Source organism: Bos taurus, chromosome 5 (assembly GCF_002263795.3).
Source record: "Bos taurus isolate L1 Dominette 01449 registration number 42190680 breed Hereford chromosome 5, ARS-UCD2.0, whole genome shotgun sequence".
NCBI classification, from domain to species: Eukaryota; Metazoa; Chordata; class Mammalia; order Artiodactyla; family Bovidae; genus Bos; species Bos taurus.
This window is the reverse complement of record NC_037332.1, coordinates 103,902,818-103,930,303: the sequence shown is the minus strand read 5'-3', so window position 1 is coordinate 103,930,303 and position 27,486 is coordinate 103,902,818. Positions and strand designations below refer to the sequence as shown.

The 27,486-nt window shown below is 49.2% G+C and overlaps 3 protein-coding genes across 6 annotated transcripts; 1 reads left to right on the top strand and 2 right to left on the bottom strand.

The window, feature by feature from the left end:
- The first annotated feature begins 443 nt into the window (after nt 1-443).
- On the top strand, nt 444-8,038 carry TAPBPL (TAP binding protein like). 3 transcript variants are annotated; one of them, XR_009494407.1, is made up of 7 exons: nt 444-957; nt 1,506-1,724; nt 1,875-2,147; nt 3,312-3,650; nt 4,842-5,144; nt 5,668-5,787; nt 6,651-6,737. XR_009494407.1 is itself a non-coding variant. In XM_005207179.5 (7 exons), exons 1-7 carry the CDS (start codon nt 897-899, stop codon nt 6,947-6,949), a joined length of 1,326 nt encoding a protein of 441 aa, XP_005207236.1. In that variant the 5' UTR covers nt 444-896; the 3' UTR covers nt 6,950-8,038.
- VAMP1 (vesicle associated membrane protein 1) lies at nt 7,978-24,148 on the bottom strand. Of its 2 annotated transcripts, none has more exons than XM_059886336.1 (5): nt 21,959-24,148; nt 11,613-11,739; nt 11,268-11,426; nt 10,502-10,553; nt 7,978-10,099 (listed from the first exon to the last, which is right to left on the bottom strand). In XM_059886336.1, the coding sequence occupies exons 1-5, from the start codon at nt 21,979-21,981 to the stop codon at nt 10,083-10,085; spliced, it is 378 nt and encodes a 125-aa protein (XP_059742319.1). In that variant the 5' UTR covers nt 21,982-24,148; the 3' UTR covers nt 7,978-10,082.
- On the bottom strand, nt 24,136-27,456 carry MRPL51 (mitochondrial ribosomal protein L51). Its single transcript, NM_001101088.1, is given in 3 exon segments — nt 24,136-26,655; nt 27,076-27,186; nt 27,267-27,456. Coding segments are annotated over 3 exon segments (387 nt in total). The 5' UTR covers nt 27,346-27,456; the 3' UTR covers nt 24,136-26,458.
- Nucleotides 27,457-27,486: the final 30 nt, after the last annotated feature.

Genomic DNA, 27,486 nt, shown 5'->3' with positions numbered 1-27,486 from the left:
CGTGTCCGACTCTGTGCGACCCCAAAGATAGAAGCCCAGCATATTCCCCCGTCCCTGGGATCCTCCAGGCAAGAACACTGGAGTGGGTTGCCATTTCCTTCTCCAGTGCATGAAAGTGGAAAGTGAAAGGGAAGTCGCTCAGTCGTGTCCGACTCTTCGCGACCCCATGGACTGCAGCCTACCAGGCTCCTCTGTCCATGGAATTTTCCAGGCAAGAGTACTGGAGTGGGGTGCCATTGCAGAAACCTGGCGAAATAAAGCTACAAAACACAGTGTGCATAGCTCTCCGGCTCTGAACTCAGGCTCCCAACACAGGCCACGCCCACTTCCCCGCGCAGACCCGCCCAACCTGCGAGCGGACCCGCCCACCCTGAGCGCAGGCCACGCCCACCCCCACGATCTGAGGGCGGAGCTTTCTTCGGCGCAGACGCGCTGGGGCCCCCGGGGGTAGTGGCGGGGCTGGCAGGTGAAGGGAAGTGGGAGAAGGTCCCAGCTACTGGGGAGCCTTCGTCTGTCATCAGTCCCTTCCTTCCTCCAATCTGCCTCCGTTCCCGTACTCTGTCTACACTTTCTTGGGGCTGATCGGAAACAAAAGGGCAAAGGGGCGCACGCAGCAGAGTCAGGTCCTGAAATCACCAGGGGATTTCTTTTGCGGGCGAGAAGGTGAAAAGGAAGAATAGTGACCAGACTCTGGCTCCAACGGCTTCAGCCAGCGGCTAAGGCAGCCGTGATAACGCTTTCTCAAAGTGAAAGCGAAAGCCAAGTAGACGGAGAAGACTGACGGCGCCAGGCGGCCGACCAGGCAGGGGTGTTTGAAGCCCCTTCTCCAGCCGACCCCTGGCCAGCGGGGGGACTGAAGAAGGGCGGCGGGGGAGGAGGGCCCGAGAGCAGCCCCCATGGGCGCCGAGGGGTGGTGCCTACTGCTCTGCTTGGCTTTCTCCGGGGCGGCGAACGTCGGTGAGTCGGGTGGACAGGCTGGTAGGGTGCGTTGGGCTCAAGAAGCATCAGGTAGTCACCCTCACCGAGGTCCCAGAGAGAGTAAGGGGCCAGGGATGGCTTCCAAGCGCCCTCTAAGCGCAACAGGTGGAAGGTTCCGCGGCTAGTAACGGTGAGAACCAATTTTGCTCGGAGGGAGGCTGAGAACTCAGTGGAAAGGGCCAAACCAAGGAACTAGGGGCCTTCTCGGTTATACCGCAAAAGCAACAGACCCTGGGGACTAACTGGGAAGTTGAGAGGCTGTTAACGTCCAACAACCAGGCTCGTCTTCTCTCCCAATGCAGCTTTGCTCATTCATTTCCTTTTGCTGAGAATTCCTTTAACGGAAGAGAGAGCTTTTCATGGATTGTTGGAAATAAGAGTTTCATAAATCTGGTTCAGGGTAAAACAGGAAAGGAGCTAGGGATCAAGAAGATTAACCCTTGATGACTTGGCAGTTTCGGGCAGGGAGTAAATATAGGAGTAACTTTCTGGGCAACAGGGTGCTCACACCAGCCTGTTCCCTGCAGCAGAAAGGCAATGGCAGGCGGTGGACGTGGTCCTGGACTGCTTCCTGATGGAAGAAGGTGGGCACCATGGAGGGTTCGCCAGCAGTGAGAACATGGTGAAGGCCGTGCTGGTGCTGAGGCAGGTACCAGTGCCGGACGATGGCTCCCTGGAAGGCCTCACAGACTTCCAAGTGGATACACTGACCAAGGACAACTCACTCATTACTTTCGAGGCCTCAGGTACAAGCCCTTCACCCTGTGCCCCAGTCCTTCTGGGCTCCCTCCAGTTCCTGAGTCTGGTTCCCAAGTAGGCTCGCCCACACCGGCTTCCCATCAGCCCAGGTATTCTCTACCCAACTCCATATCTGTGCTGCCCTCTTCTCTCCACAGTGAACCTGGTACAGATTCCCCAGGCCGAGGCCCTGCTCCACGCTGACTGCAGTGGGAAGGAGGTGACCTGTGAGATCTCCCGCTATTTCCTCCAGGCCAGGCCAGAGGCCACTGTGGAGATGGCAGCCTGGTTCATCACCAACGTGCAGGTATCTGGAGGGGGACCAGGTGTATCCATGGTGATGAAGACTCTTGAGGATGCTGAGAATGAGACTGTCTTGCATCCCACGCTGAAACTGCCCCTGAGCCCCCAGGGGACTGTGCGGACTGCAGGTGAGAAAACGAAAAGCAGCAGAAAGTTTTGATTTTTTTTAAAGGGGCAGAGATAGGGGAATAGTAGGAGAAGGGAGGGGACAAGACCACCTCCATGCACATTGGTCATCTCAGGGGGTTCCCAAGGCCTCAGTCTGTTCTTCCCAAAGACCCCAAAGGGGGATGATTTTCACCTAGTCGGGTGACCTGAGGACATAAGACATGTGATGCTCTATCCACTTGTGCTGTCCACAGCTGCCTTAGTGAGCTGAGTACTAGTTTCTCCCAGGGAGCAGCTAGCCTGATCTAGTGCTTCAAGATGAGAGTGGAACACAGGCCCACAGAATTTGTTCATTATCTCTCTCTTTTAATTTATTTATTTGGCTGTGCCAGGTCTTAGGTGCAGCATGTAGGATCTAGTTCCCCAACCAGGGATCGAACCCAGACCTCCTGCATTGGGAGTGTGGAGTCTTACCCGCTGGACCACCAGGGAAGTCCCCCTGGATGTTTCTGAATCCTGGCTGCTATCTTGTAGATGTCCCACCACTTGGATTTGTCTTTTTTTTCATTAGACTGAAGTTCAGCATGTTTGGCTCAGATTTCACCACTGTGTGCTTTTTTAAACTCTGACTTCTTTAGTCTTCTCGTCAGCCTTGCCCTAAGCACATGAACATGGCAACACTGAGTGGCTTGCCGTAGGTCACAGAGCCAATAAGTGGAAGAACCAGGCTTCCCAAAGCTTTGCTGGCTGTTCCAGGAGTTCCTTCATACCTGAGGGTCCACGGTAACCCATACTTTCGTATGTGTAATTTGTCTGGTCCATAACTTTCATCAGATTGTGCAGGGGGTACAAAATGGTGAAGAGTACCACGTGTGCATGGTGTCTCTCAACACGCCCCAGGCGTGCTACAGCTCAGGGGTCAGGTGGCCTCAAGGAGGGAGCAGCCCACAATCACCCCTCTTTCTCCCCGGTGGCTCAGATGGTAAAGAATCCACCTGCAATGCAGGAGACCAGGGTTTGATTCCTGGGTCAGGAAGATCCCCCGGAGAAGGGAATGGCAACCTACTCCAGTATTCTTGCCTGGAGAATCCCATGGACAGAGGAGTCTGGCAGGCTCATAGTCCATGGGGTTGCAAAGAGTCGGACACGACTAAGTGACTAACACTTTTCACTTTCTCCCACAGTGGAGTTCCAGGTGACCACACAGACACCATCCCTGAATTTCCTGCTGGGGTCCACAGCCTCCCTACACTGTGGTTACTCCGTGGCACCTGGCTTGGACGTTACCAGCGTGGAGTGGCGGCTGCAGCATAAGGGCAGTGGCCGGCTGGTATACCACTGGACCATGGGGCAGGGGCAGGCCAAGCGGGAGGGTGCCACCCTGGAGCCTGAGCAGCTGCTCACAGCTGGAGATGCCTCCCTCACGCTACCCAGCCTCACTCTACAGGATGAGGGGGCCTACATCTGCCAGATCACCACCTCCCTGTTCCGAGCTCAACAGGTCATCCAGCTCTACATCCAAGGTGAGGCCAGGGTCAGTGACCCTGCAGAGAGGAAAAGGAATATGCCTTTGAGAGTGTTTTCCGGAATGGGATCAAACACAAGGGCACTTTGCTGAGAGGCAGACTGCAGTCCCACAGCCTGACTGCCTTCTCTGTCCTAGAAGCACGGATGGCATCAGATTGAGTTTCCCATCAGGCTCTCAGAGAATTCCATTCAGTTTCCCATCAGGCTCTAGGATAATTCCACTGAGAAATGTCCCGGCCAAGACCCTGCTGCCCTGCCCCAGCTGCCTATCTCTGGTCACCCCAGTCCTTCTGGACCACGTTCTAAGGAGGAGCAGCAGCAAACCAAGGAGGGGCTGTGGGAGCGGTCCTGACGGGAAGAATTGTTTTTCTTTTTATTTATTTTTTAAATTTTGTTTCTTTTATTTATCACTGATGGCTGTGCTGGGTCCCTGGACTTCCTCTAGTTGCCCTCCACAGGTCTGTCTTTGTGGTGGCTTCTCTTGTTGCAGAGCCCAGGCTCCAGGGCATGCGAGTCCAGTAGTAGCAGCTTGTGGCTCAGAAGTTGTGGTTCCCAGGCTCTAGAGCACAGGCTCACTAGTTGTGGCTCATGGGCTTAGTTGCTTCGTGGCACGGGGGATCTTTCCAAACTAGAAATCGAACCCGTGTCTCCTGCATTGGCAGGTGGATTCTTTACCACTGACCCACCAGAGAGGGCCCCTGCCCCGCACCGGGAGGACTGTTTCAAAGCTTCCCTTGTAGCTCAGCTGGTAAAGAATCCACCTTCAACACAAGAGCCCCCAGCTCGATTCCTGGTTCGGGAAGATCTGCTAGAGAAGGGATAGGCTACTCACTCCAATAATATTCTGGCCTGGAGAATTCCATGGACTGTACAGTCCACGGAGTTGCAAAGAGTCGGACATGACTGAGCAACTTTCTTACGTTACCTTACACGACTGTTTAAAATCACTGGCTGATGGTGATGTTAAGAAGCAAGCCAACCTCTAGTTGGTTTTGCTCTTGTTTTTCAGTGACCTGTGGGAATCATGCCCCTTTATGTCCTGCCTCCAGGATGCACCCTGCACCTCACTGAGTAGAAACCCTCCATCCCCACAACTTGCTATCATGCTCAGCAGGAGGAGAAGGCTCCAGACTCCTCTGCTGTCCTGGTGATCCCTGTGGGATTTGATCGCTCCTCCTTTCTTCCAGCTTCCCCCAAAGTACGACTGAGCTTGCTGAACGCAGCCCCACCAGCCACCCTCATCTGCAATGTTGCTGGCTACTACCCACTGGATGTGTCTGTGACCTGGACCCGGGAGGAACAGGGTGGCTCCCCAGCCCCTGTCTCTGGCGCCTCCCTCTCCAGCCTCCGGCAGAGCCCAGCTGGCACCTACAGTATCTCCTCCTCCCTGACGGTGGAGCCTGGCTCTGCGGGAGCCACTTACACCTGCCAGGTCACCCACGTCTCCCTGGAGGAACCCCTGGGGGTCCATGCCTGGGTTGCCCCACCAGGTATGGGACTGCCCTACTTTCCCCACCTCTACACCTGGGCTCAGGGCTCCTGTCCTCCAACCTAGTTCTGCTTCCTACGGTCTCAGCTGCTGCTTTCCCAAGGTGGGGGCCTTCAGAGGTCTGACCACATGTTCCCCGAATCTTTTATTATCCCCTGGATCCTGGGGTACCAGGCACTGCTGAGAGCTGGAGACCAGGGCTGAGCAGTTCCTCATCCTGCCCTCGAGGAGCTGGAGGGACAGACTAGGCCATCAGGGCAGATGACCCACCCAGGGGGTAGGGGGAGGCCTGCGAGGCTCAGAGGGCCAGGAACACCAGGACAGAAGGAACGCACGTGTGACAGCCTCATTATAGAATAGCCTGAAAGAACCGGGGGAGCCGCATGGCTAGGGGCAAGGGTGTGGGGGGAAGGGGGCTGTGGTCACGAAGCTTGAGCGGTGCTTGTATTTATTCAGGACTGAGCCAGCCCTGCACTGAGCACTCAGATGTGGGCCAGCACACATTCTCACACCTTCCATTTTAGAGATGAGTAACGGACTACAGTCCAGAGGATCGCAAAGAGTCGGACACAACTAAAGCGACATAGCGCACAGACGCAACAGCACTTACAGATGTCCAGTCAAGGTTGTCTGCCTAGAAAATGGTAAAACGGAAAACGTGAACAATAGGTCGCCTGATTTCTCTACAGCTTTAACCCCCCTGCTGCTATTGGTGGGCAAATAACAGGCCTCCAGCTGAACTTTATCCTGAGGCCACAGAATGTCATCAAAAGGTCTTTTTTGTTTTTAATGTTTGGCGGATATTGAAAAGTTTATTTTTTGAACATTGATACTTTTATTTTTTAACTAGAGGAAAATTGCTTTACAATGTTGCATGGAAAAGTCTTATGCCATGCAGTTTGCAACTTGAAATGCATTACTTGGTGGCTTGCGAGGCCATAAGCTTCCCTAAAGTTTATGGGATTTTGTCTCAGCTTACATCACTCCCCAGTTATTTACAAAATTGCAGTTTAACTGTCAGCAACTTTGTTTAGTTGCTCAGTCCTGTCCGACTCTTTTGCGACCCCACGGAGTACAGCACACCAGGCTTCCCTGTCCATCACCAACTCCCGGAGCTTGCTCAAACTCAATGTCCATTGAGTCGGTGATGCCATCCAGCCATCTGATTCTCGGTCGCCCCCTTCTCCTCCTGCCCTCAATCTTTCCCAGCATCAGGGTCAACTGCTAATCTAAACTAAATCTCTCTTGTAAGACAGTTTGGAAAACTGTTGTCACAAAGTGGGAAGAGGTGGAGGATTGTGTGGAGTAACAGGCGGACAACCACCCCCAGCAGGTCCCAGCACCCCATGTGCCTGGTTCCTGGGTGAGGGCAGAGGAGCAGCTGATTGGAGCTCCTCAGCCAGGCACATACACACACACAGAGCGCACTCTCCTTCCTGCGTGCACACGCTGTGGGCGAGGGTTCAGGAGGATTCTTGCCACTGATTTCCCTCCACGCCTCTGTCAGTTGCAGAGCAGAAGTCAGCCCTGGGAGTCCTTCTGGCCAGCATCCTCTTCGTCCTGACCTTGCTGTTCCTGGGGCTGCAGAGACGCCAAGGTAAGAAAGCGCCTGGACACCATGGGTTCTATCCCTGACCGCCCTCACTTAGAGATCAGATGCTCTGAACACTGCCACGCCCAGACCAGGAATAAAGCCAGCCCAGTCCCAGCTCTTGGGGTTATCCCACTGACAGCAACCTTGTTCCCTCCTGTTTCCTCCTAGCTACCTCACCAAGGTCTCCCAAAACCTCAAGGCACTCTGGGTAGCCGCTCTCCTGCCTTAAATGTAAGAGATTCACATTCTCCCAGAAGGACTCTGAGCCAAATCCCAGACTCCAAAAGGCCCCAAGAAAGCTAAAAAGAAGGCATGGATCACTGACTCTGGATTTCTACAGGCCCCTGCCCTCCTTCATTGCACGCCCTGGGCCGATATACCAAGGGAGAGAGCGTGGAGAGGTGGCAGGGTGGCAGGAAGGCAGAGGTCTGGGTGGAGCTTGAGACCTGAGCCAGCTTGGAGGTGGAGGTGTGGGGCTGGAAAAGATGCCAGAAAAAAAAATTCAGAAAGGAGCAGGGGAAGGACAGTGGGACAGGGTGGGAACTGGATGAACACACAGTCACCGAACTATGTCCAGATAAAAGCGCCGAGTGTCCTCGGAAGCAAAGCTTCTCCACTTCCCTCTTTCCCCACTCGGGGCCCCGCCTCCCAGCCTTGCTACTCTACCTGCCAAGTGTCTGAGATGTGAAACAGAGACCCTCAGAGGTGGCCCCCAGGGCCCCGTCTCAGCTGCTCTGTGTAACCCTGAGCTGTGGTTAAGCTCCTGCCCCTTTGGATGGCTGCTAGACATTTTAGGACTCTACATGCCCCTCACCCCCTCAGCTGCAGGGGAGAGATTGCTCCTTTTAGTCATTTCTCAAACGGGTCTGGTCAGTACACTGGACTTGACAGCAGACGGCTGTGCGTGAGGGTCGTGGGGAGCAGAGCGTCTGGCCCAGGACCTAGGGGGAGATGGCGGCAGCTGTCTGAGAAGACCTGCAGGTGTCTGTCGGTGAGACACCACTCAGCTTCCTGCCACGGGTTCCTGTCACTCACACCTGGAAGAGCCGCCGGGTGGCATCAGGCATGAAGGCTGAGAGCGGAGACCACGTCCCCTGCCAACACCCAGACCTTTCATCTCGAGGGTGATGGCACATGTCAGCCATCCTTCCGGCCCAAAGCACCGTGGGAAGGGAACCAAAGAGAAACACCACCCTCCACCCCGCCGAGGTCACTCCAGCCCAAACAACAGCCGACTCGCTTTAGTGGTAGGAAGCTGTATTTTTTGGCCTTTGTTCAGAATACAGAAATTGGTGAATACATGCCTTTGGTGGAAGTACATCTGTTATTATTCCGTACATGGAGGAGAGTGGCGTTAGGAAAAAAGACAGAGAGGTGATGACAGGCACACAGCGGAGACCCCACACCGTCTCATGGCAAACCGAGGAGGGGCTGTGGGGCCTCAGCTTCACGTGGCCGCCGAGCCCCGGGCTCAGTTGCATATGTGCTTATGCACATGGGTGTGGGGTGCGGGGGTGAGGACAGCGAAGACACAAAAGAGGGGACAGGCGGGGTGAGAAGGAGCGTAGAAGGGCTGCGTCCCCAGAAGCACTGAGCCAACTACCTCTGGGACAGACGGGGCAGAACCCAGAAGTGATTTCCTGTGATGGGGTGGCCCAGGAGGGCGGGTTTGCTCCAGGCTTGGGACACATCGAGGCCAGTGGTGGTTCTTCTCCGGCGGTGACCCCCTGCATCAGGCAAGGGGAGCCCAGGGGAGAGTGGAGGCCTTCGAGGGGGGCCGTGAGGAGGGCACATTGACTGCCTTCGTCCAGCTCTTCCGTCCCACCCTGGGGCAGGACGAGGGGAAGGGGGGTCGGGGCGGAGGGAGAGGCAGGAGGGTTGTGCGTCGTGAAATGCTACTGCATGGAGGGCCAGCCAGCCCAGCCTGGCCCCCTGCCGCCTCCCGCTGGCTGGACGGGACGCATGAGGGGACCAGGTGGGCCCTCCGCCCCTCACACCCGGTCTGGCCCACTCGATGCCCTTTCCTAAGCCCAGCCCCAGCCCCTGAGACAGGCCGAGCAACCCCGTCCTCGGGTCCCACTGTCTGTGCCACAAACCACACAGACAAGTGGGGAGCGGAGGAGGCAGCGCGGAGTCCAGGTGCACAGGGTGCTCTGGGATGGGAACGAACTGCAAGAACAGAGGCCACTCTGGGTGGGGAGGCCCCGAGGCAGCACAGGACCCACAAGCAGGCCTGTCTGTTGACATCCACCTCAACCCCGGGGCAGGGTCGCTGCAGGCACTGGGCTCCCTCAGCACTCAGAGCACGGCCGGGCCCCCCTTGTCTTTAGCAAGTTCACTGGGGGAGTATAGGGGGGTAAGGACTCCCCAAGGGTCCAGGGCTTCTCACCTCCAGCCCCTCATCCTCCTCCATCAACAGGAAGGAGCAACAGGAACCTCAGAACGAGAGGGTGAGAAGTGACTTCCTCCAGGCTTGTTATTTTTCGGGTTAGGCCCTGGACTTGCTGTGTCTCTATAACCCACAGGCATCCTCTCTTTATCTATGCCAGTAAAATTCAGTGAGTCTCAAACTCTGGCTAAATGAAATTATTTGATGCCCTCATGAACAACACAGAATGGTGTAGAAAACATGGACGAGCGCCCCATCCAGATATGAGCTGGCGGAACTGCTTCTAGAATGGGAACGGGAGTCCTGGCATTTTTTCGCTATGAATATGTGTCCTCCAGGTCGCTGGAGGACAAAGTAAAAGGTGGTAAGATCCCTGAAGACAGAAAATCTTAAGACTAACGGATGGGACATCCCTCTGCAAAACAGGCTTGACTTTCTTAAGGCATCCTGCACCAGGCCCAGGCTGGACTGCAGACCTGGTCCAGGCTCCCCTGCAAGGCCTGGCCCAGGAGAAGGACTCCAGGTGAGGGACATTCTCCCAGCTGTCCCCAGCCTGCTCCTGCCAGCGGCCTGGCCTGGCTTTTCCAGGCAATACCACGAGCATAAGCCTCTTCTCCTCCCCCTAGTCCTGGCCCTTTCTTGGGCAGGTCACCTCAGCTCCGCCCCTTCCTAGGCCCTCTGCCTCCAACCCTTTGGGGGAACTTGAGAGAGCGTGAGAGGGGAGGAAGGAGATGCCCGCTGTTGTTTACCAGGCAGTTACCTCAAGACTGCACCATGAGCAGCATTTCCGGTGTCACGGGACCAAGTGCAAATGAAAGCAACAAAGGAGGAGTGGGCGATGGCGAAGCGGGGCTGGGATGGAGGAAGGCAGATGGGGGAGTGCCAGGGAGAGACGGAGGGAGAGAGGGACATGAGTTCAGACGGCCAGGGGGAACAGGGATGGGGGTGGCATGTTCTCAAGCAAAAAAGTAGACTGGACACAGGAATCGGGAGGTCCCAGATGGCAAAGAGAGAGACGGGAGACAAGAGGGCACATGACATCAGGTTACTAGACACCAGGGGTGGCCGCAGGTGTCCCACCCCCACGGGCACCCTCCACCCATGCCTGTGACAAAAGAGCACAGCCCCACCTCCTCAGAACCAGGAGGGACCACCGTCCCCCACAGTCCTGCAGAGGGAAGGCGTGTCCATCCAGGAAGCCCCTCCTGCCCTCCCGCACCCAATGATGACCCTCCCCGCCGCCCTGGCAGCGATCTGATCTCCGTACCTCAGTCAGAGCAGCCCCACTCCCCAGACAGGCAGGCAGGCAGGGCTGGGAGGAGACTCCGGGACCTTCCCACCTCTTCACCCCACCAGCAACCTCAGCGATACTTACTTACAATAACTACCACGATGATGGCGCAGATGGCTCCCAGCATGATCATCATCTGGGGGAACATGGACAAAGAGTGAGCCCTTGGGTTTGGGGAAGGAGGGAAGGAGGCCCGGGCTGGGGACATGAGCGCAGCACTGCCCCAGTCCTGGGGAACAGTGGAAGAAGCCACACAGCCCCCAGGATAGCTGGAAGCCTTCCAACCCCACCCTGTGCACCACCCCACTACCCCATCAGATAGTAACCCCTCCACCACAGCTGGAACTTCTCGAAAACATCAGAGCATCTGCAGCCTTCTCCTTTTCCCCTCTTCCTGTAGCTTGGAGGCTTTCAAAGGAACACCAGAGGAGACGCCAACTTTGAACCTTTAGTCATCAGGTTCATTGTTCATCATAAAGTGTTCAGCTCATTCCCCAAGAGCTGCAGGTGTTTAAATATGTATCTACCCCAGCCATTGTGTCGACATTGGTGTGTCTTCGGAAGGGTTTGCAGGGGTCCTCCAGGAAAAAGCAGCTTGACTAACCCCTCCAAACTCCTTAAGGTCTCCAGGGCCCCCAGTGAGTGGTTCTGAGTGCTCTAGCGTACCCTGGTGGCTAGCTTGGGTAATGCAGCTTAAGAAAGCGGCGATCCAGATTTCCTCTCAAGAGAGGCGCCAGCAGAGGATGTGGAACCATTCCACATTCCACAGAGAATGTGGAACCTAAGGGTTTTCCTGCCTCCTGTGCGTTGAGACCCAGGAAAATAACAGGGAGGGGACAGGAACACTCACCTTGCAGTTTTTCCACCAGTACTTCCTCTTTAGCTTGGCAGCGCTGCTCTCAAATTGTGATGCACCCGCCTGCAGAGCGTCGGCTCGGTCATCCAGCTCTGACAGCTTCTGGTCCCTCTCCAGGACCTTGTCCACGTTTACACGCATGATGTCCACCACCTGAGCAGGGCATGGGAACACAGAGCGGCTAAGCTCCCCCAGAGCTGGGGAGAGCACCCCGAGGCTGCCCTGCCTAACTCTACAGGGTGCCCTGCCTCCCAGAGCCGTTAGCTGCCCCTCTACATAAAGAGAAGTTTCCAGACTCCCATGATTTGGAAACCCTCGGAGAAAAAGCTATCCACCTACCTCCTCCACTTGTGCCTGGGTCTGCTGTAGTCGTCTGTTACTGGTCATATTAGGAGGAGGGCCAGGGGGACCCCCACCTGGGGCAGCCCCTTCTGCCCCTTCAGTGGGTGGCTGAGCTGGAGCAGACCTTTGGGGAGAAGGGCACAGAGTGCGTGAGACAAGAAAGGAATCCCGTGCATTCTCGCCCCACAGCACCAAGGTGGTGGCAATAATAAGGTTATTCGCAAACAGCAGGGGTCTAGCTCCTTGGCAATGCCAAGTGGGGAGATACGATACAGACGCAAGGCAAAAAAACAAAAGATCTTGCAACTGATGGGGCCCAGCGACACCCTGGGTGGAGGGTGGAGTCAAGAGCTCTCGTCTGGGCTGTCCTCTGACCCAAACTCAAACGCATACTCTGGCACGACGGCTACAGGGACAAAGGGCCAGCCGTATCCTGACTGTCATTTCTGGGCCTCCCAGAAGTCAACCTGGAAAACTCCAATCCAGGTTAGGAGAATTATACGCAAAAAAACTAAACCTTCAGGATAAGCTTTGGAGAAGGAAATGGCAACCCACTCCAGTAGCCTTGCCTGGAAAATTCCATGGACAGAGGAGCCTGGTGGGCTACAGTCCATGGGGTCGCAAAGAGTCAGACATGACTGAGTGACGGAGCAAGCACTCAGGACAAGCGTACAGATTAACAGCTCTTTTTTTTTTTTTTTTTTTGCAAAGGCTGAATATAAAAATAAAGGCCAAGCGGACAGTCTCTGCTGAAGGGGAGTCAGTTATTGGTATTTTTCACGTAGTGATTATAGTGTGTCGTGGCCACTGTAGGACGACTTGGAGAATCACCAAAGGCCTCTGTAGTTGGAGTGAGTCAGAACTGTTTGCTTGCTTCATTTTTTGGCAGAGAAGGTTGGGGGTTCACTTAGATAGAAGCGGGGCCCAAACCAATTGTGTTAATTGTGAGACTGTTCCAAGAGCCTAGGCAGAAAACAAAAATACTGGACACAGTCTTCAATATATAGGCATCAGGGACATTCTGTCCCTTCTTGTTCTAGATTTGGCATCAAGTCTAGGAGGCTCTCCTAGTTCTTTAATACCAAAGAGAAATCTTGGTTTACACTGAATATATACAGACCATTCTCTTTCTCCCTTAGCCTTAGGGTGGGGGAATAATCTAGCATGAAAAAACTGTTAGTCACTCAGTTGTGTCCAACTCTTTGCAACCCCATGGATTGTAGCCCTCCAGGCTTCTCTCTCCATGGGATTTCCCAGGCAAGAATACTGGAATGGGTTGCCATTCCTTTCTCCAGGGAATCTTCCCAAATCAGGGATCGAACCCAGGTCCCCTGCATTGCAGGCAGATTCTTTACCATCTGAGCCACCAAGGAAGCCCCATCAAGCATGGAGTCCTCCAAATAAATCCCTCTCCATGTCTCCCAACACATGGAAGCTAAATTCATGCCCTAAAGAATTTTCAGAAGTCTAACCTGAGGCGTGAGCTATTCTCTGCCAAGGAAGAACTCACAGGTAGGAGAGAAATTGCTCAAATTTGATGGAGAAGAGAAATTATAAGAACTCCTCAAACAGAAGCAGAATCTCACAAAGCACACCTCATCAGAGCAGTCCAAGAGTAAATGTACTACGGATAAAACATCACAAAGTCGCCAAAAAGGAAAAGCCTTGACTCTTCACAGTAGAACTAATACCCAGAAGTTCCTCCTCTCTACGTAAATTTCAGTCTAAAGAGACAGAGAATAACCCCTCAGAAAGGCTATTCTAGCAGATGACACCTGACTTATCCCAGTTAAAAGAATTGTTTTCCCATTTCCCTTTAAGGCACAAAAGAGGCAAAGTAAAGATACAGAGCTCTGGAAGCCGCCAGACTCCTCTGCTGCTACTGAGCTAAGCGATCTAATTCTCTGAGGAAAGTGGAAAAGTCAGTGAGTAGGAAGCAGCCGGCGTTTGGTCTTGGAAGTGGTCCAGGCTGGTGGCACCAATGACAAGATTAAGGTCAGAGACCTCGTGACACCCTTCTAGTCACCATGCTTTCCTCACCTCCTTCCTTCATCCCACATGGATGCTACTGGGAACCAGTCAGCGGAGAAGGCTCCCCCTGCCCAAAATGAAAACACAGAGCATCCTAGGGCTTGGCCAAAACACGTAAACTACCATATACAGCTAAAACTGTAGAAATCAAATACAAATAGTTAGAAAGCTTTGGAAGGGACCATTTCACTTACTACTTGTTGGGAGTTGGGAACACGCAGGAGTAACATATCCAAGGCTCGTTATAAGCCTTATGTAACATAAGTACATCTCCCCCCCCCCCCCCCCCCCGCCTTTTTTTTTGTCACCAAGAGAAGCAACATGAATACGTCTTGGACCAGGCCAGGACTCTGGGCAAGAACGGGAAGTTCTTCCACTTGTCTAGCTATAGTTCTCCCTTAGGATCTTGAGACAGGGATGACCATGACTAGATGACTAAATTGATTATTAGAGACTAAACCTAATGTGTTAAGGGAAGGTGGAGGTGCGGGAGTGGTCCTCAGCTCTATTTCTCTTCCAAATACTTGGCTAAGACTCACTGACAGGAAAACACCTCCTCTATGGGTGGCCTTGGGATGAATGGCTGCTCGGAATTGCCTACCACTGCCCCTGGAGTCCTTGTGAGCTGCTCACCAGAGAACTGGCAGACAAGTTTCTGAAGCTTTGCTCACTACCAAGAGGGGGCTGCTCATCGCGATCGGGTTGAGGGGTGTACACAAGTGCAGACGCTGCAGAGCAACCCAAGCAGCTAACTGGCAGGTGCACCCATGACTGTCCTTCCAGAAGCCCTAAGTACCGCCTTGATCAGTGACAAGAAAGAGCCTGGAGCCCCTCTCGGGTGTCTCCACGCCCCACCTTCGCCGGAGACCCGACTGAGGAGTCCCGCAGGCGAGAGGAGAGGGGGCAGTGAATGTGGGACCCCCGCGCCCCGGCCGCGCCCGTGCGGTGCCGGCTGCGGCTGGTGCAGGAATGGGGTGCTGTGTCCCCTCCCGGGGGGGTGGCCCGGCCCGGGGGCGGCGCGCGGCGGTGGTTCCCCGCGCCGCCGCAGCTGCTGCAATGCGCCATTTTCGGTCCCGCAGAGTCCGGCGCTGGGGTGAGAGCTGGCAACAAGGTGTCGCGCCCCCCACATCAGAGTCAACTCACATGTCACCGAGAGAAGAATGAGAGGACCGTTTCCTCTCTGGAGTCTGCGGCTAGACACCCGATCCGGAAACGCTGCGGTGAAACCACCCGCACCTCCGAGCTCCGCCTCTGGCTGCCCACCGGAGCTCTAACTGCGGTGGAACTTACTGCAGTTGCCGCGCCGGCCCCAATTTTTATCAGTGCTGGCCACGCCCCCCAGATCAAGCTGACAACCCTGCAGCCCAATCCATGCCCAGGACGGGCGCTAGTCCCCGAAGCGAAGGCCGGACAAGGCCTAGAGTGCCCGCCCCTGAAAATTGGCCAATCACAGCTCTCTTCTCATTCTGACTCTGGAAAGGCGCTGCACCGAGACGATCTGACCAACTACAACTCTGGCTTGCTTATCTGTCTAACTAAGCGAAGGGGTTGGGTGGAACTCGGCGCCAACCCTCTGGAAAGGCGGCTCCAGTAGTTTGAATTGGACCTTTTTTTGGTGTCTCCCAGCCAATCGCTGAGCAGTTCCCCGCGTCTGGGCCCGCCCACGGCCCGTCTCCAGCCAATCACGCAGCTTTCTCCAACAGCAATGGGCGGGCCCCCGGCTCTCCCAAACCAGGACTCCCGAGCCCTGGGAGCTGCGGGTGTTCGGCGATCTAGGCAGGGCCCAGGTACCCGCACCCTGCCGATCTCCACCTCATCTCCCTGCTTTTGACAGACAGCTCTGAGGAGGCTGAATCCATCAAGGCAAAGCCGCAGGCTCCCGGGGCCAAAGTAAATATCAGAGCTCCTGTCATCCGATTTACACAACCAACAAGCCCCTTCACGCAACGTAAATTTGACTCCCCCTTCCCTCTGCGCCTCCTATCCATCCCAGGTAGTTTACCACGTCGACTCAGTTACCCAAACCAGAGACCTGAAAACTATCTTAGATTTCCTTCCCGTTCATTTTCACCTGTCCTCTAACAATTCACCAAGTTCTCCTTCCTAGTATTTCAAGTATTCTCTTCCCTCGTCTCCCTGTCCCACTTCAGATTATTCTCTCATACCTGGATGCCATCAGTTGTAAAACTATTACTTTATGTCCCGATGAGTAAAAAGGTAACAAACTGTGACATAATGCTTTCTTATCACTTCGACTTTTTATTTTATATTTATTGAAAGTGTAGGTTTCTATAGGTACAGGTTTTTATCATACTTCATTCCCATGGAAAAACATAAAAAGGAAAACAGAAAAGAGTAACACAGTAACAGTGTTCCTGAAATCTCACAGACAGCAAATTTTATGATTCATTTTTTTGACTCAGATGTGTATGATTTCCACACAATGTAGTCCTCTGTGCATGCCATCAAGGGCTTTGGTGATGCAGCATTTCTTAAAGGAATGTTCCTTTTCTGTCTCTGGAATTTTCTTCCAAGCCTCAGACACCTATTTGGCAAATTTTGATTCTTATGAGCCAGTATGACAAATACAGTATGACTGTTCTGGCTAATAGTTATAGTCAAACATCCCAATTTATATGTTCAAATGAAAAAAAAGTGCCAAGTGGCCTCTTAAAATTAATGAAATATAATATCTTCCTGTTTCATCTTGCCCCTCAGTTATAACCATCCTCTAAGAAACCACCAGGGTGATCTACCCAAATGTCACAACCCTACTTAAAAACGTTAAACAATTAGAAACATAATGCATTGATCATATGTGTTTATCCCATCCCCCTTCTGAAACTACAACGAAATGAGAATTTGTAAAAATTGAAAACAAATTATAAACCCTTCAAGACAAATAGAATGGAAGGAATTGGTCCTGACAGCACGAATGGCTAAATATGCCCACCAGATTCATATGAGGTTGAACAAAAAAAAAAATACAGAGAGGTTCCAGTTTAGGCTTATTACAGATAAAGCTGCCATGAACATTCATGTGCAGATTTGTGCCATGCATCGTGCCAAGTCACGCCAGTTGTATCCAACTCTGTGACGCTATGGACTGTAGCCCAACAAGCTCCTCTGTCCACAGGATTCTCCAAGCAAGAATACTGGAGTGGATTGCCATGCCCTCCTCCAGTGGATCTTCCCAACCTAGGGATCAAACCTGAGTTTCTAATGTCTCCTGCATTGGTAGGCAGGTTCTTTACCACTAGTGCTGCCCATGTGCAGGTGTGCATGAACATAAATTTTCATTGCTCTGAGATAAATGCCCAAGAGTGCAACTGCTGGGTGGTAAAGTAAATACATGTTTAGTTTTGTAAGAAACTGCCAAACTGTTTTTCAGAATGGCTGTACCATTTTAGAATCCCACCAGCAACATATGAAGAATCCAGTTTTTCCACATCCTCATCAGCATTTCGGAGAAGTACTGGAGAAGGCAACCCACTCCAGTACTCTTGCCTGGAAAATCCCATGGGTGGAGGAGCCTGGTAGGCTGCAGTCCATGGGGTCACGAAGAGTCGGCACGACTGAGCGACTTCACTTTCACTTTTCACTTTCATGCATTGGAGAAGGAAATGGCAACCCACTCCAGTGTTCTTGCCTGGAAAATCCCATGGACGGAGGAGCCTGGTAGGCTGCAGTCCATGGGGTCGCTAAGAGTCGGACAGGACTGAGTGACTTCACTTTCACTTTTCACTTTCATGCATTGGAGAAGGAAATGGCAACCCCCTCCAGTGTTCTTGCCTGGAGAATCCCAGGGATGGGGGATCTGCCGTCTATGGGATCGCAAAGAGTCGGACACGACTGAAGCAACTTAGTAGCAGTAGCAAAGGCTAATGATGTTGAATATATCTTAATGTGTTCATTTGCCATCTTATATATCCTCTTTGTTGAAAGATCTATTCATGTCTTTTGCCTATTTTTTAATTGGGTTGTTTATTTTTTTGCCTTCGCGTTTTAAGAATTATTTAAATATTCCAGATAAAGTACTTTGTCAACTAAATAGTTTCTCCCAGTCTCTCTTTTGTCTTTTCATCCCCTTAACTGGAACTTTCATAGAGTAAACATTTTCAATTTTGTTAAGATCCAATTTATGAACTTGTCCTTTAATGCATCACTTTCTGTGTCACACTTTGCCTAGCCCTAGAGTCTCATACTTTTCTCCTATTTTATTTTCCAAGAGTTAGATAATTTTGTTTCATAATCCATTTCGAGTTAATTGCTGTATGAGGTATGACATTTAGGTCAGGGTTCCTTTTTTTTTCCAATGGATGTCCAATTGCTCCAGGACTGTTTGTTGAAAAAGAAACCCTTCCTCCATTAAACTGCTTTTGCATCTTTGGCAAAAATCAGTTGGGCTGGGAATTCCCTGGCTGTCCTGTGGTTGGGATTCAGCACTTTCACTGCTGCAAGCTCAGACTCAATCCCTGGCTGGGGAAGAGCCCACAAGCCACGCAGAGCCACCAAAAAAGACAAAGGAAAACCAGCTGGGCGTATTTGTGAAGGTCTCTTTCTGGGTTTTCTATCTGGTTCCATTGATCTATGTGTCTGTCCTTCTGCCAATGACACACTGTCTTAATTATTGTAGCAACAGTAAGCCTTAACATCAAGTAGAATTATTTCTCCCATTTTATTGTGCTTCTCCAAAGTTGGTTTAGCTATTCTAGATCCTTTGCCTAAAAGATCATTTTAAAAAGGCATTTATGTAAACTGGCAAGAAAGTAGACTATTTAAGGACCAAAAGACTAAGTGAACACTGGTGCCTGGAGAGATAACTGGGCACTGAAGCCTGTTTTGCCTTGAGGGCATTTGCTTAAACATTTAATTTAGGCATGGTGGCCTCATAGGGTGCCACTGTGGCAGAGGAGACAGAACCCAGGGCCTCCGTAGAGTTGGAGATCTAATGGAAGGCCCTACCATAAAGTCAGAACCCCAAAGGACTATATCCTCACCTGAGAGTGAATTTAAAATATGCTAATATCTGAACTGCCCCTATGGGACTACATAGAAAATCTGCTCATCTGAAACCTAGGCAGCTACTAGAGAACTATTCTTTTTTCTTTTAAATATATGCAGACACGGCTTCCCCGGTGGCTCACCAGTAAAGAATATATCTTCCAATGCAGGAGACATGGGTTCCATCCCTCATCTGGGAAGATCCCACATGACACGGAGCAGCTACGCTTGTGTGCCACAACTACTGAGCCTGTGCTCTAGAGCCCGGGAACCGCAACTACGGAGCCCACGTGCCACAGCTGCTAAAGCCCAAGCACCCTAGAGCCCGTGCTCTGCAACAAGAGAAGCCACCACAGTGAGAAGCCAACACGCCGCAACTAGAGAGTAGCCCCCACTTCCCACAACTAGAGAAAAAGCCCGTGCAGCAACAAAGACCCAGCACAGCCAAAAATAAATGATAAATAAAATTATCAAAAAACACAGTTATAAATATATGCAGACACTTTATAATCAATGCTGTGGTTTTTCTGTCTGAATTCCTTATTGGTCCTAAAAACAAAATAGCAAGAACTTAAAATATTTCCAGGTCGACAGTGCCACCAAGCACCGGCTGTAGCAACGCAAGTCCTCTCTCTGGATGAGCTTATCTTCAATCTAGGCCTTGGGGAATTTCCACAGATACAGTTCCAAGAAAAATAAATCATGGTCAAAAATTGGAAACAAATAAGGAACAAAGAACCAGAAGCAAGAGCCAACAAAGATGGAGACAGGAAGTAAGAAAATTAGAAAATCAAGCCAAATAGTTCAACATCTGATTAATAGGCCTTCTGCAAAGAGAAAACAGGATATGAGGGAGAAATACTACAAAAGAAATACAAGGGAAAAAAACCTGAATTGAACAAGTCTTTCTGGATTAAATAGTACACCATGTGCCTAGCATGGTGAAAGGAAAAGAATCAGGTCAAGATATAGCTTTGTGAAATCTCAGAATATTAGGGGAAAAGAGAAGATCCTAAAAGATTTCAAGAAGACAGAGAGAGGGAGAGGGACTTCCCTGGAGGTCCAGCGCATAAGAACCCACCTGCCAATGCAGGAGATTCGAGTTTGATTCCTCATCCCTCAGAGCAGCTAAGCTGGTGTGTTACCACTACTGAGCCTGAGCTCTGGAGCCTGTGCTCTGGAACAAGAGATGCCACTGAAGTGAGAAGCTGGAGCACCGAAACTACAGAGAAGCCTGCCCAGCAACAGAGACCCAGCACAGCCAAAAACAAACAAATAATAAAAATTATTTTTAAAAGAAAAGCATAAGAATGCCTTGGGGAGACTCAAGGCTAGAGTTATGTGTTGAATTGCATCCTCCCCAAAATTCTTATGTGGAAGTCCTAACACTCAGATCTTAGAATGTGACCTTATTTGGACCCAGGTTGTTGCAGAGATAATTAATTGAGATGAGGTCATATTGGTGTAAAATGGGCCCCTACTCCACTATGACTGCTGTCATAGAGTGGGAAAGCTTGGAGAGATATGCATGGGGAGAATGCCTTGTTCACATTCAGATAGTTACCTGTGTGTTATGTCTATAAGCCAAAGAACACCAGATACAGCCAACAAACCACTAGAGGCCAGGAGAGAGGCAGGGAATAGATGAACCCACACAACCCTGGTGATGCCTAGTCTCAAGACTTCTAGCCTTAGGAACTGCAAGTGGATACATTTCTGTTGTTTAAGCTCCAGCCTAATGGTACTTTGTATACAGCAATCCCAGAACACTCATACACCTGTCTTGAACTAGTACATGTGTTGGATTCCCAAAACAATCAACAAATTTTGTACTATATCACATACACGTGATAAAAATACCAGAAGGGATTGATTTGTTATGAATACTGGTGAGTTTAAAAACCAACAGGAGTAAACAAATCCAAGTGTTTCTTAGACCATGAACCACCCTGAAGACAAAAATAGAACATTGTTTTTTTCTGCAGGACCTTTAGGTACAGAAGGCAGAGATAATCCTACTCTTCAGTTCATGACACATGATCTCTATGTATGCATAAAAAGATTTTGGTTTTTTGTTCTCTTTTTCCTTACTCCCCTTCCCAGCCATAGACAGCATTATAAATTATCTGATATTTATAATTTTGTGTTTTTGCAAAATGGGTACTGTCTTCCATGTGTATATTTTTAATTTACATAAATGATATCATGTTTTAAATATCATTGTGTTTTTCCACTCAGCTGGAAGTTTTAAAGAGGAAAATTGAAAAAAAAATAAAAGAGGAAGATTGTACAAATTGTATATGAGCAGTTTGCTCTTTTGTTCCGATTCTCACATCCATTTAATTCGTTCCCTCCTCTGTTCTTTCCTCCTTTCCTCCCTCCCTTCTTTTTTTTTTTTTTTTCTTTGTATAATACTAACTAGGACCTTCAGTACTAAGTTAAAGTACAGCAGCAATAGAGGGCATTCTAGTCTTGTTGCTGATCATAAGGGAATTGTTTAGTCACTAAGTCATGTCTGACTCTTTGCAACTCCATTGACTGTAGCCTGCCAGGCTCCTCTGTCCATGGGATTCTCCAGGCAAGAACACTGGAGTGGGTTGCCATTTCCTCCTCCAGGGGGTCTTTCCAATCCAGGGAGGGAACCCTTGTCTCCTGCATTGCAGATGGGTTCGTTACCACTGAGCTACCTGGGAAGCCCACTCTTAAGGGAGTATATATCCACTCAATATCTGGCATGGATCTCCAGGATGTCACTTTTACCAAATTAAGGAAATGTCCATCCTTCTGTTCTTAGGGTTTTTAAAATTATAAATAGGAGCTGTATTACTTAACTTCCCTTTTCTATATTGACTAAGATCATCACAGAGAATTAAACCTTCATCTTTCAAAACAGGAAGCTAATAGACATCTAAAGCTGCTAAACCATGAAGAGCAGGAAGGCATTTTATTTCAAATTATGATGACAAATACCAGAATAGTTCAAAAAAGTAAAAGCATCTCATTCTGGGAAGCTAGTCTGGAAGATGGGTAAGGCAGGAGTTTGCTGTTTTTGTCATATAACTTTCCTTTTTGATTAACAATATATGCATGTATTACTCTGGTATTTTTTTTAAAGAAAGCTTAATTTAGCCAAAAAATGAAATAAGATTCATGTACCATATGAACCTACACATTTAGTATACAATCATACGATTTTTAGTATATTCATAAAGTTGTGCAGTTATCACTACTAATTCCAGAACACTTACATCAACCCAAAAAGAACCCGCATACCTGTTGGTAGTCATCTCCCATCCCTCATTCCTTACCTCATCCCCTGGCAACAACTCATCTACTTTTTGTCTCTTGTGATCTGCCTATTCTGAACACTTCACATAAATGGAACCATATAATATGTAGCCTTTATGACGTGCTTCTTTCATCTTTCAAGGTTCCTCCATGTTATAGCAGTACCTCATTTTTTTTTTAATAATTGTATCTATTTTCAGCTGTGCTGGGTCTTCACCCCTGCTTAGGCTTTTCTCTAATTGCAGTGATCAGGGGCTGCACTCTAGTTGCACACGGGCTTCTCACTGTGGAGCACGAGTTCCAGGCATGCAGGCTTCCGTAGCTGCAGCACATGGGCTCTAGAGCACCAGCACAGGAGTTGTGGTACCCAGGCTTAGTTGCTCCGTAGCAAGTGGGATCTTTTTGGCCCAGGGATCAAACCCATGTCCCCTACATTGGCAAGTGGATTCTTTACTAATGAGGGAAGCCCCCTCATTCATTTTTATAGCTGAGTAATATTTCATTATATGCATAGACCACACTTTGTTTATCCATTCGTCAGTTGATGGAGATTTGGGTTGTTTCCTTTCTGGCTATTCTGAATAATGTTGCTGTGAACATTTGTCAACAAGTTTTTGTGTGACTATGTTATCAGTTCTCCTGGGTGTATACCTAGGGGAAGAATTGCTGGGTCATATGGTAACTCTCTATGTAACTTTTTGTGGAAGTGCCAGTTTTCCTAAATGGTTGCACCATTTTACTAAAGGTTAAGTCTTAATGGTTCTTTTTTTTAAAATATATTTTATTTTTAAAAAGTATTCTTATTCATTTGACTGTGCCAGATCTTAGTTGCAGCACATGGGATCTAGTTTCCTGACCAGGGATTGAACCCCAGACCCCTGCATTGGGACTGTGGAGCTGCATTGGGAGCTAGTGGATCACCAGGGAAATCCCCTTAATAGTTCTTTAGTCTTCATCATAATCTGACTCTGGCCTCCACCTCCTGCCCAATTTCTCCTTAGCTCTGCCAACAAATGCCGGTCACAGCTTTCCCGTATGTGCCAGGTTGTTTCTCACCTCTGACCTTTGTTTCAGTTTCATCTGCCTGGAAAGCAGGCTAACCTCCATACCGTATCTGTTAACTGCCTCCTCCAGAAAGCCTTCCCTGCCTTCATTCCTGCTCCCCTAGGATGAGGTAAGGGGCCCTCTTCTCTGTACCTATACAGTAGGTAATTAACATGCTTTAAATGCCATAACAGATTTTACAATTATGCTTTTTCCCCCTCTGTTTTATTGAAGTCTAGTTGCTGTACATCAAAGTGATTCAGTTATACACATTCTTTTTTTTATATTCTTTTTCATTATGATTTATCCCAGGTTAGATATAGTTCCGTGAGCTATACAATAGGACCTTGTTGTTTATCCATCCTAAATGTGCTGAAGTGTAATAGTTTGCATCTACCATCCCCAAACTCCCAGTCATCCCTTTCCCTCCCTGTCTCCCCCTGTAACTATGCTTCTTTGTCTACCTCCTGCACTAGGAGGAATTCTTTAAATGCAGTTGTTGTTTTTTTTTCCTTTGTATCCCTCGAACCTACTGGTCCCCTTCAATAAATGGCTGTTGAATGTGTGACTTCTAGATATTTACCAAGGGTCTACTAAGAGCCAGTATACAAAGAGACCAGATATGAGACTAGTACAGTGAACAAATGTGTGCAAGACAGTCCCTGCCCTGAATGGGGATGAGCCCTAGTCAATGGGGAAGATGGACACTGCTGCTGCTGCTATGTCGCTTCAGTCGTGTCCGATTCTGTGCAACCCCATAGACGGAAGCCCACTAGGTTCCTCTGTCCCTGGGATTCTCCAGGCAAGAATACTGGAGTGGGTTGCCATTTCCTTCTCCAATGCATGAAAGTGAAAAGTCAAAGTGAAGTCGCTCAGTCCTGTCTGACTCTTAGCAACCCCACGGACTGCAGCCTACCAGGCTCCTCCGTCCACGGGATTTTCCAGGCAAGAGTACTGGAGTGGGGTGCCATTGCCTTCTCCAAAGATGGACACAGAGACATATAAAACCAAGCAAGATCAAAAAGCAAACACGTGACTTCAGGGGCTTGGACACCTTAAAAAGTCTTCCCTTGTCTTCTTCCATTTTTCCAAAGCCCTACACACACTCCAGAGGACTGTCATAGCATTTACACTTGCCAAATTGTGTTAGATATTTTATGTGCATAATTTCATTTATTCCTCACACAACCCTATGAGAAAAGTATTGCACTGCTCCTAATAGACAGACTAAAAAAAACTAAGTCTCATAGAAGTTAATTCCTTTGCCCAGGGCCACAGAGTGTTACAGCTTGAGTTTAAGCCCAGATCTGTCCAACCCCAAAGGCCATGTTCTTAATCAATAGTTTCTATACTATTTGCCCCTCCCCAAACTATACTGTACTATACTACTCATATCAACCTAAAACATCCTTCCAAGAAACATAAATAGCACTTATAACCCACATAAAATATTTCTTTAAAAACAATACATCAAATACTTCCCTTATTTTATTTTGCAAATATTTACTGAGAGCCTCACACACTGGGCTTCCCTGGTGGCTCAGACAGTAAAGAATCTGCCTCTACTGCAGGAGACCCAGGTTTGATCCCTGGGATGGGAAGACTCCCCTGGAGAAGGTAATGGTTACCCACTCGTCTTCTTGCCTGGAGAATCCCATGGACAGAAGAACCTGGTGGGCTATGGTCCATGTGGTCAGAAAGAGTTGAACACGACTGAGTGACTAACACTTTTACAATTTCTTTCACTTCACATACACTAGGCACAGATGACACTCAATTTAACCCTAATCAATATACAATTCTAGGAACTGTAGCATATTTTTCTCCTCTCAATTGAGTAATGTCAAACATTTAAGTTGATTTATAGCCGAGCAAGTTACCTAAAATACAAAAAAGCAGCTAGCGCCGTACTAAGGTTCATTATAGCTAGACCTACCCAGCCATCTCCCAACAAATTGTGTTCCCTCATCATGTACCACCAACCACTCTTCCTCACTGGCAATGTTCTACTTCTTTCTCTGCTTACTAAAATCCATCCTTTTGTATGGGGCCACTCCTGATTAGGCCAAAAGCATTCTCTTATCTAGATTATTTATCACCCACATCAGTGGTTTCCAAACACAGCTCATTAAAATAAACTGGCTGTTAAAATGAGAATGCCCTAAAATCAGCAGAGACATACTTTGACAAAGCAAAGGCCTAGAAACTATTGTGCATACAGGCTCAGTCACATCCAACTCTTTGAGACCCTGTGGACTAGAGCCCGCCAGGCTCCTTTATCTGTGGGACTTTTTAGGCAAGAATACTGGAGTGGGTTGCCATTTCCTATTCCAGGGATCTTCCTGACCCAGGGATCGAACTCCCATCTTCTGCGTCTCCTGCATTGGCAGGCAGATTCTTTATCACGGCACCACCTGAGAAACAATCTAAATGTCCATCAAAACGGATGTGGTTAAATCATTACGGCATATAACGTGAGGACAAAAAACTAAGTTACATTAAGTGAAAATGTAACTTAATGTGCATGGAATCCAGCTTTTCAGAAAGAAGACAGGTAGGTAGATTGATAAACAAGCCTGTATACGCACAGTATATATTAATATCCGGAAGGACTAAAAAGAACGTCATGTATGATTGCCTTGAAACAGAGCACACAAAAAAAACCCAGCTGTGAGAAAACTTTTCACCTTACTCTTCTGTAATTTTACAATTTTGAACTATCTCCCAATATAGATGGATACATTTTAATTATTAAAAAAAAAACCCCACAAAACCCAAAAAGACTCTTAAGACTCAGCTCAGTTCTAAAGATCACAATCTTTGGGGGCAGGGACTAGACTTTTTAAACTGTTAAACTATGCAGAGATTCTGATGATCAATAAGGCTTAGGAACCACTCATATGGTACTTAAGGCCTCATATATTAAAGTGTACATATGAGACTATAACTTTATACCCATAACTAGAAAAGCATGGAGGGAGAATATTTTATACTGTTTTTCCTAGAGTTCTCATCTCAGAAAAGGTACTCGATAAGTATTTTGACAAGAATGGTGTATAAGTATAATTATTTTTCTATGATATTTCATTCCAGTGCAGAAAGGTTTTTAAAAATATATTTAACATGGCATTATGGGACAATTTAAAATGACCACTTTCAATATATGAAGGGCCAAACATCAAAAGTGCCAACAATGATTTTTTTATTTTTTTAAACACCACAGGTATGGCTACACTGCAAGGGCAAGCGGTGAAGTCCAAAGGTAAAACTGTAAGACTTAGGGATGAGTTCCACTTCCTCCTTGCATGAATGAGTAAAACTAGCATCTAGAGGAAACTAAAGTTGTGGATAATGGATTACAAATGAGTCCTGCATTATCACTGAGAGCATTCAAATCCCCTTCCTCATAAGGAAAAGTACTTCTCCCTTCTCTCTGGTGATAGACATGCCTCTTCCACAGTTGCCAGCTTTTTCTTCTACCGGTGCTTCCCATGTCGATTAAAGCGTTTGTAGAGAAAGCTGATGCGTTTGTTCAGGTTGTGCAGGTCATCAATGAACATCCGATTTCCTACCATTCTCTTCTTTCGAATACAACGCTGCAGCTCATTCCCCTTCCAGCCTCGAAGCCACACGGGGCCCTTGATCAATTCTTTGGGGTGCTTTTCAAAGTTTCCTGTGTAATGTGACAGAAGGCATTAGTCCCAGTCGGAGAGAACCCAACCTCCACCAGCTAAGCCCTCACCAACAGCTGCATTTCCCCCAGCAGCACCTACAGACATGACAGTCAGGCTACAGTATAAAGAGCACAGATTCTGGAGCAAGACTGCTTGGGGTACAAATTCTGGCACTGCCACGTATTAGCTTTGTAAAAACTACCTAACCTCCCTGTGCCTGAAGTTCCTCACCTGCAAAGGAGATAGGTTATGAGGATTAAATGTGTTAAATGCATGCAGGGGACACAGAAGAGTGCCAGGTAAACTGCCAGATAAGTGTTCTTACTATTCAACAAGGTACCATTCCCACACAGGTGAAAAAACAGTCGTTACAGCGTAACTGCCATTCTGAAATTCTGCACCATGGAGTCAAGTCTTACCCAGGATCCCGATATTGTCATATACCCCGAACATCGCCCTCTTCTGGTTCCAACGATCAATCACTTTGGGGGGCGGGAGGGTGACCCTTACATGGAACAATCTGGGAACACCTATGGATGGGAAAGAAAGAGAATGAATCTGAGCCGCTTACGAGAAGCAGCTCTCGGGGTGTCCTACATCAGCCACTTACCCAGAAAGAAACTTCTGCAGGCCAGCGGCACCAGGCCCCATAAGCGCCTGCCTGCCACCCAAGAGAGGCTCCCTGCCATTGCTCTCGTCTCTCCCCTGCAAGACTGCACGAGCACTAGAGGGAGGGTTAGACGTGACCTTCCAGGAGATAACAGAACCTTCTCCGCTGGGGTCACGCGGGTACTAACTTCATGCAGCCATCTTGGATTTTACCCAGGTAG